At 40.0% G+C, this 9974-nt stretch overlaps 1 protein-coding gene across 4 annotated transcripts in view; it reads left to right on the top strand.

Annotated features, from left to right (window-relative positions):
• Positions 1-284: 284 nt before the first annotated feature.
• Positions 285-9974, top strand: part of actn1 (actinin, alpha 1) — a 34470-nt gene continuing 24780 nt past the window's right edge. For 3 of the 4 annotated variants that reach the window (XM_084092595.1, XM_084092594.1, XM_084092593.1), the window contains exon 1: positions 285-738. In XM_084092595.1, coding sequence (XP_083948721.1) covers positions 610-738 — 129 coding nt within the window. In that variant the 5' untranslated portion in view covers positions 285-609. The remainder of the gene's footprint in view (positions 739-9974) is intronic. The other variant, XM_084092596.1, reaches the window with a different exon arrangement.

Below are 9974 nucleotides of genomic sequence, written 5' to 3'. Positions count from 1 at the left end.
ATAAAACAGGGTGTGGTCACCTGGCTGGAGGGCATAGAGAAAACATTAAAGGAGTTTTAAGAAATTGAATACAATGATTTATTAAACTTTAAATAAATAAACTCAAACATAAATTCATCCTGCAATTAATTCCAGTGGCACAAACCTACCTAAAAGCTTTTCTAATACCTACGCCGATGCAGACAACCTACACCAAATCCATTAACGGACAACCATATTAACTAATCACCACCAAGCCTTTCAAGTGGGCGGGCTTTAAAGGTTTGCTTAGTAGCCAATCAGACGCCCTGCGTCTCTTTTTATTTTTTTCCCGTTACTGTGAAGTTTTTGCTGCCGATGCTCGTGCTGGAGGTTCTGCCTACTCGCCACTCTGGATAGCGGCCGTGAAAAAACGGACAGAACGAGAAAGACAAGGAGGCACGGACTTTGGGGAGAGTGAACGGTGCAGGGAAAACGAGGCAGCGACGTTAGTTTCGTGCCCATCGTTTAAAGTGCGCACAGGAGTGTTTACTGCAGCGCTCTGTGGGAGAGAGAGAGACAGAGAGAGAGAGACAGAGAGGGAGAGAGAGACCGGAGGACTGGAGAGAGAGACGGGAACAGCAGTTCAGAATGGATCACCACCACCAACAACATCATCATCATCAATATGATGGAGGAGAGAACGACTACATGCCCCAGGAAGATGACTGGGATCGGGATATGCTGCTTGACCCCGCCTGGGAGAAACAGCAGCGAAAGGTAACGTTACGCGCTATAATCTCTCCATACCACCGGTTTAAGATGCAATGGGACTTTCTGCAAACCAGCAGAAAAAAATACCATGCCCGAAATGCGGAGATTTAAAGGCCCCGTCCGGAATCCGAGTCATTGAGTTGTGGGCTGCTGGTGAAACAGGCTTTGCATGGCGACGCATGCATGAATTTGTTTATTTTGTTTGTCTCAAACCAAGCGAGTATAGAGCATCAAAAACTTGTTCGGTACTCTGTATAGTCTTCATTATAAGAAACTTGAGGAACATCTGTTGCGGGATTGCGCATATTCCTATTCAGCATTCTGTCTGTCCATTCATTTGAGCGATTTGACGGCCCACCCCCGGCCGGACCCTGATCACCGGACACCGTGCGCCCACCGATCCTCTTCACCGCGCGCAACAGATGTCCGTCGCCCGCGACAGACAGCAGCCTTTGCTCGTGGATGCGGCTCATATGATCTGCTGCGCGCGCAGAGAGCACGAGCTCACTTTATTTACGGGGGTTTAACGTGTGACCAATATAGAGATGAGAGTCATTCTGGTTCCGATTCCCATTAACGATTTCAGTTCTCTAACGATTCTAGTGTTTTTGAGGAAGTAACGTTATCTTATAAAAAAAACATGCAATTCTTATAGCATTTACTTTCTTCGGCAGTCTGTTGACAAATCAAATGATGAGGTAATTTCAGATTACAACTGAACAGATATAACAAATAACTTAAATTTAGCAAAAGGTACTCTGTTTACCCCGTTTTTAAATGTATTTTTCTATATAAAACAGATAGTATAATATGGCTTTTAACTACACGCTGCCATAAGGACAACTAGTCAGTAACTGCATTGATTAAGTCTCACAAGTACAGCATAATGCAGGTTTTGATTCACTTTCGCGTTGACCACGACGAAAGTAATAATTTGCGGTTCAAATTCGTCAGATTAATTTTGGAACCTTTCATAGTGATTCACAAGTCTTTTTGATTCACTTACATGATTTGTTTATTGGAGTTGCTTGTAATCGAACTTCGCCGTGTGTTTTAGATTCACTTAAGGAACCGGTTCATAAGAGTCGTTCGTTCGGGGTTTAACGTTATACGGATTACTTTGTAGAATCATTAGCGGTGATGAACAGTAACTTCGTTGCTAGCAGACACTGTCAGAGTATTTTAATACAGTGTTCAGTGCTCATCGGCAGAAGAATGCACCGTTAACAGAGCCGAAAGTCACGAAAATCGCTTAGTTCCGGTATGTTTAACGGTCCTGATTAAGAACCGGCTCTCGGTTGCCAATTCTAGGCCCAGCTCCGTTAACGGATTCCGGTAGGACCATTAGTTGGGGGAGGGGAGTGTTTATGAAAAATCTCTAGGATGTGATTTTCTGCACAGAAGTCTAAAAACTATTTGAAATATGAGTAACATTTGTCGCTCCCACACTCCTTTCTTCCCGTTTGGAAAACGGGGAGGAAAAAAGAACGAGTGCTGGAATCTGCTGCGGTTTGGGCTGGGCTTGTCAGGGAGCGAGTCTGCCCAAAAATGGTAATAACAGACCCCGTACATGGCTGCTGGAAAACTTTCCCGGGTTACTTTTTTTTCCTTCCTCGAAAGCTTGTAGACTCCTGAATGATGTCATCAGCTACCGGCGGGAAAGACTCATGCTCAGGTATGCGGGCAGAGTCCTTCACTTCAGCTCCTGCAACCATAAACCCATGACAAAACCATGTGTCAACCGTTTACACCAGCCCTGACACGCTGTTTCTACTTAACTGAGTGTTAAGAGAGAAATTAAAAATAAGTTTTTCATCAGTAGCCAGTGCAGGATCATCATATTTAGATTATTATTATTTTTTTTGTGCTACATTAACCGTTATATATGTCATAGTGGTGTGTATGTGTGTGTTTGTGTGTGTTTGTGTGGTGGGTCAGATGGAATTGAGAGACACAACTAGAAAAAGCCCTGAAGAGTTTTTTCCGTCTCGTGATATAAGCACTACATTGTGTTAGAGCATCATTTCCATTTCCGACACTCATTAATAACACACACACACACACACACACGTCTGCTCCATACTGCCCATTAAACACCCTCTGTGACTTTAATGATGTGTGTTTGTGTGTGTGTCAGATAAATTGGTTATTGTTCCGCTTTCTGACAGGGCTGAAAGGTCAGTAGAGAAGTGAAGTAAAGTCTGTTCTGCAAACACACTCACACACACACACACACACACACACACACACACACACACACTGCAGGTATAGAGGGCAGGTCTCGTAGTCGTAAAAGACATACGGAATAAGTCAAATCTGGAGTGAATTTGCGTTGAGAAAGTGAATGCATGTGAGAAAACATCTGATTGGCTGCTGTTTATGTTTATGGGTTAAAGTATTTCAGCAAGTTCAGACTTAACCGATAGAATCAGAAACACATTTTCCTGTCCAATAACATCTGTGCAGGTCTGTAAGAGTTTTTCTGCAACTTGAGGGGAAGAAAGACCCTCGGGCCGGGCAGGTGTGAGGTGATTCAGTTTAAAACGGCAGCGAGACCTTATGAACTCTCTCCTTTTTGCTCGGCCCCATCTGTGAGTTCAGACTTTCATTGTTTTGTTCACGTGTCCCATTCTGTCGCTTTTTAAGCCAATCGGAGAAGTCTTCAGTTGCCACAGTTAATTTTGTATTGCCACGAGAGAGTTCTGTTAGGTTTCAGTGAATGTTCTGTTTACATTTACACTACTGTTCACAAGTTTGGGGTCAGTTGCTCACGGCCCACGCGAACGCTCCACTCATGCTTTAAAAAGCATTTTCAGTTTGGGTTTTCGGCCAAGTGTACTTCAGAATTTTCTGTTTCGGACCAGAAGTTTCATTTCGGTGCATCCCTAATTTGTGGCCATGTCCATCAGAAGTTTTACCACAGGCATTTGCCAAAACACTGTATTTTGGTAAAGGTTGAGACTCACATAATCAGGTGTCAACAATTTTTTTTTTTTTGTATCATTATTATTTTCATACGTTCAAATAAATTGCTTGTTAAGTATATAGGGGATCAAAATGTCAGAGACTTACAACCACCCAGAACACCCTAGCAACCACTTAGCAGCTCCCTAGCAACAAGCCAATACATCCTAGCATTATGTTAGTGAGTTTCCTTTAAAAAATGTGAAAATCAGAATTTTGTACTGAAAAGGCTAAATTTGTCTTTCAGTGCCGTGCAGTGTGTGGATTGAAGTAGTGGGTTATTTTTAAGTGTCTGCCTTGGGCAGGTTTTATATGGTTCTTGACTGCTCTTATAAGTCTTGACTGCTCTGATAAGAAAGATGTAGATCTTCAGAAACAGGAAAAGGTTCAGCTCTGGTTCAGTGAATCTGAATCAGTCACATATCATTGGGTTCGGAGATCTATATCTGACAATCTGCATTGTATATTTTCTTGGTGTGTGTCTTTAGGGTGGTAAAGGGTTAATGTAGGCAAGCCTCCTCTGGCTTTTTCAGTTTAAAGAATTAAAGTAGGTCTGCTTGTCGCAATCAATCCTCTGTTTTTCTCTGTGTCTCACTCGTTCTCTTTCTCTCCACCTCTATTAGAGGGGGTAAGTTGAGGATCCCAAGGGGATACAGAGGCTTTTTTTTTTTTAGCTGGTTTGAGGTGAGTTCCCTGAAATCTGTTGCAGATCTAAGAAGAGATTTTATTTCTCTGTGGAGTTACTGACATACTGACATACATGAATAACTACGTGTTACACGTTGTTCATGCAGATTTTTACAGAAAATCTGCAGCATTCCATGAAACATGGTAAAATGCGAGTACTGCGCTCTTATTGGTAGCTGAAAGCATAATAAAATTAGCCAGTATATCTAATAAACCAACACGTGAGCAGCAGGGTATGTGTAAAACTTTGTGAATGGCAGCTGCTTCAATTACGTGGAGTTCTGCGGGCACAGATGCCATGTAGGCCTGCATATAACACGTGATGTCCTTAGGCGACATTGCATGCCTCATTTTGTCCCAACCACTTAATGAAAGCTGGCATTTTCAATTCTTGAGCAGAAGCTTTCATTTAGCCAGTCTGTTGCTGTACCGAATGACGATACTGCGTTAGAAATTATTTTTTAATGCTCTACATTTCAATGTGGTTGTTATCAGCGGTAGAAAGCTATACGCTGATTTCACGCAGCCGCCATTTTGAAATCGAAAGTGAGGCTCCGGTGGGAAGAACCCCGGAAGTAAAGATAAACAACAATACCTTGGACTACCAACCTGAAGCTGTTAATATCCAATATAGGATGTGTATATATATATATATATAGTTCATTCCTGCTTCTTTTTTTACTTTCTGAATTATATATAAAAAAAATATTTTATTTATAAATGAATTTCACTGTATATAGTCTAAAGTATGAAAGAAATGTATGTACAGTTTTAGAATTGACACAACATCATTAAACACAACAATACGCCATCGCATTCACGACTCTCCTGTGATTAAAGGCGACACTTCCGGTTTTCTTCCCACCGGAGCCTTGCTTTCGATTTCAAAATAACGGCTGCGTGAAATCAGCGTATGGCGGCAATCACAGGCTGTCTTGAAGATTGTGGGGTCCTAACCAATTTTGGGGGGATGGTGGGTAATGTGGCAATATCTGATTATTGGTGTGGACTTGCCCTTGCCAGTGTTTATGGTGGTTACCCAACATCTCTCCGATGCAGACTCCCAATTTATTGCTTTTCTACAGTTTACTATCTATTCTAGTAAAACAATGCGAACAAATGTGTTCAGTTGTGTTTTATTAAAAAATTATAGGGCAGATTGAAAAAAAGTCCCAGAACAGAAAGTGTATAACTTTATTCAAAACAGTAAGATTATGTACATTTTTCATGCAGAACCTAATTACATTACATTAGATAATCCATCACTACTTCATGACATCATAACCAGCATGTCTGTGAACACACACACACACACAGCTGTCCCCACCACAATGACGTTCATGACACTTTTTCTGCCATTTCCTGTCCTGGAGTTTGATGTGAGGACGTGATGAGGTACTTAATCCCTCGCTGTGCTCTTTCAGCCAATGAAAGAACAGCTTGAATAGAGCTAGAATAGTGTAGAATACTGCCACCTCATTTACTGGGACTTTGTGTGTGTGTGTGTGTGTGTCTGCTCGAGCCAGACCAAGATGCTGTGGGGATACAGTTTATTAATGTGTGTGTGTGTGTGTGTGTGCGTATTCTTAAAAAGTTTCTTTTATTGACTGTGTTTGGTCCTCCAGCGGCTCTGCAGTTTGCAAAGTCAAATATGTCAATTCAGTCTTTTTATCTTGGTGAAAGTCAAGCTATTCATGCAAATTATCTCATGCCGCTCCTAACCTGATGGTGCGCTCAAAACAAGTACTTTGTTCCTGAGGACTATCTGACAGTTACCAAGAACCAGGCCTTATTGTTCCTCATATATGACCTGTGTAGATAATGAAACATTGCTATGAGGAGATGTGCACATAAACTTTGGAACTTTAATTAACGTAAAAGCAGTGATCCGAGCGAGTCAGCGTTTAGCTCTAAGTGATTGAAGCCTCTGGCTCTGTTGATAGGATTATTAATGAGCCATTAAACTGTGTGTCTGGAAACATGAAAATAAGAGACAGGCTCACCTTAGGAGGGTGTAGTGTGTGTGTGGGGGGGGTGGCTAATGTGGAATGCGTGTGGAAGCGAGACAGTGGGCCGCGCGTCTCTGGGGCTGATCAGCACTTCCTGTCTGGAGGAGAAAGCCAGCAGACACCAACAAACAGCCCACTAATAGACAGATAGGGTGAGGGAGAAACAGATGGAAACTAAAGTAGATTTTTACATTTGCGCATGGGGTTGTGACGGCACCAACATTTCAGTAGTTGGTGCCAACACCAGTAAAAGTTTGCGGTTTTTCTCTGTACCACTTTCGGTACAAGAGCAAAAACTGTTGAATTAAAAAAAGTGTCCAATATTTCTCTCATCTGTTGGTTATCACTGACTACGTTTACATGTGCTCCAATAATGCGATTATTTCTAATAATCAGAGTAAGGTCTTAATCGCAGTAAGATGTTTACATAACACGAGCAATACTCTTCACTCCAGTTTATGCAATTTTCATTATTCTGATTATTCGCTAATAAGTGCGGTTAATATACCACACTCAGATAGGCATACAGTATGCATGTTACCGGTGTTGTGCCGAAATTCGACTACCTGCCAAATTATTCCCCCCCTCATTGAAGTCGCTACCTGATTGCCTAATCCTAACCCCACCTCTAATCCTAACCCCTCCCACACAACTAATCCTAAACCTACCAACACTAGGGGGGTAATAATTTGGCGGGGGTCAGAATTCGGCACAACAGTTTACATGCCTGTTTATTACGATTAAAATTGGCGTACGCCACATAGTTTAATGCAAAAATGGTTACTACGATTATGAGCTTCACCGCATTAGTTTGAATGAAGTATTGCATTTAAATGAGGTAAAGTTTAATCGCAATATTGCCAAAATCCCATTATAATCGCATTATTAGGGTGTTTGTATTGAATGCACTGACTGTCAGTCATTGCAGTTTCCAATTCAATCGCGCATTTAAATACGGTTGCCACAGAAACTTTGCGGTGTAGAGCTAGAGCAGGGGTCTTCAACGTTTTTCAGGGCAAGGACCCCTTAGGCAATAGAGACATATAGCATTAGAGACCCCTGATTCAAAATGTGTCAAACAGTGCTACATATTAAGCATATAGCCTTCGATATTAAAGGGTTAGTTCACCCAAAAATGAAAATTCTGTCAGTAATTACTCACCCTCATGTTGTTCCAACCCCGTAAGACCTTCGTTCATCTTCGGAACACAAATTAAGATATTTTTGATTAAATCTAAGAGCTGGCTCACGCCTCCATAGGCTTCTAAGACATTATAACTTGCTGGCCCAGAAAATGCATTAAAGACATCGTTAATATAGTCCAAGTGATTACAGTGGCTCAATCTTAAGTTTATAAAGCGACGAGAATACTTTTTGTGCACAAAAACAAAACAAAAATAACGACTTTATTCCACTATTCATTTCCTTCTCTCTGGGCCTCGAGTTTTTTCACGTAGTGTAATAGCGCAGCGCTTCTGTGTTGCACGTCACCACGTAGGCTCATTATTGGCCGACGCTGGTCATGTGTGTGACGTACAACATCTTTAACGTCTTTAGAAGCCTATGGAGGAGTGAGACAGCTCTCAGATTTAATAAAAAATATCTTAACTTGTGTTCCGAAGATGAACGAAGGTCTTACGGGGTTGGAACAACATGAGGGTGAGTAATTACTGACAGAATTTTCATTTTTGGGTGAACTAACCCTTTAATTGAAACTAACCATATCATGATAAAAAATAAGTTAAATTATGTTAAGACAGTAGATCAGAACTATGCACATTATTGCACATGCGTCACTGTCTGTATATTACTTTTCATTGTTAAAATTGAGATTTATGCATCATAATAAACATGTTGCGATAAGATTCACAATTCATTAGTTGTTTGCAGTTGTAAACATTTTAATGGATTTGCAGTCATGCATTTTTATTTTATTATTTAACAATTAAATTTACTTGAACTTTAGTAAAATGCTTTTCTTTTTTTTTTAGGACAGACCGGTACCAGTAGTACCGTCACAGTTGACAAACCTATTTATGCTGGTGTGACACCGTTCAATTATCAGGGTTAGAGGTTTATATTCAAATGAATGCCCTATCAAACACCACTAATGATAAAGATAAACAGAGAAACACACAGGCATTTCATCTGTTGAATGGGGATGATGTCATTGTCTGTGTGTGTGCGGTCAGCATTTTGTTTAAACAGGTAACAGCTGTCACACGTGCACACCTGAGGCAGAGCTGATGCGAGTGTGAGAAGCTTCATTCCTGTTGTTTTTCTCTGCTTCTCACACTGAGAATGAAATGAATGAATGTCAATGCAATGGGTTAGGGATGTACTGATATTAAAGTTCCAGCTGATACTGAAAAACTGGTCATTTTTATATATTATCTGACATAACATGGAAATAATAATTATAAAATATTATATTAGACTATCATTTAAATATTAAGTTTATCAAAGAAGCCATTATTAAATAATAATAAACAAAATTTCTATTCTATTTTGTTTCAATAAATAAAAAATAAAAAGTTAATTTAGACATAGCAATATAATGCACGGTATTAAAAGTGGATGTTCAGGTTAAGAACTTTTTAAGTGGGTGCAAAGGTAATGTAGATGTAATTTTTCCAGTTTTGGGTAAACTATCTCTGTAATGTGATGAACTACAACTGTGGTTTCTCTTCTAGGACACCTCATTTTAATTTGTTTTTTTTTAAGAAATTAAAAAGATGTCTTGGAAAAGTACAGTTAGCTCTGAGAAAAGATCTAGTATCATTTGTTTGCAGATGCCTCTTGGTTTTTGCTCTGATATGTAGAGATTTTTGAGTGCCCACAGGAGCCACCATATGCCATGCATGTGAGAAATTTTGAAGGTGGATCTATAAAAAGAGTTTACTCTCTATAGCAGTAAATAAACAAGTGATTTGCTTGGCTAATGGGGGAGTTTGTTTGTGTGTATGTGTGTGTCTCAGGGCGACTAATTGTTTGTTGGTTTTCTGGCATTTGTAGTTGCTATGGCAACCCCATGACGATGAACCGAGCTGTGCTGTATTTCACACCAGAGCGAGGAAGAGAGAGAGCAGGAAAAGAAAGAAAGAGAAGGAGTGAATAGAGGAGTAAATATGGGGTTAAAAAGAGCTATAATGAAGAAATATTTGTGGTCTAGGTGTGAGGAAATCTAGAAGCATTCCTGCTGAGTGAGCAGAGACCTGCTGCCTGTCTGACTGTATTTACATGCATACATTTGCATGGCCATGCATATCTTTATACATGTGCGTGTTTGAATGCGTCTTTTTGTTTTGTTCAGCAAGGATGCATTAAACTGATTAAAAGTGACAGTAAAGGCAATTATAATGTTGCAAAAGATTTTCAAATAAATGCTGTTCTTTGAATCTTCTATTCATCAAATAATCCTGAAAACTGGTGATGTTTACAAGTAATAATAATAATAATAATAGTAATAATAATAAATGTCTCTTAGGTTGAGCAGCAAATCAGCATATTAGAATGATTTCTGACGGATCATGTCACACTGAAGATAAGTAATGATGCTGAAAATTTAGCATTGACATTACA

The sequence above is a fragment of the Abramis brama genome (genome assembly GCF_963993115.1).
Source record: "Abramis brama genome assembly, chromosome: 19".
NCBI classification, from domain to species: domain Eukaryota; kingdom Metazoa; phylum Chordata; class Actinopteri; order Cypriniformes; family Leuciscidae; genus Abramis; species Abramis brama.
This window is presented reverse-complemented; position numbering and strand designations above follow the sequence as displayed.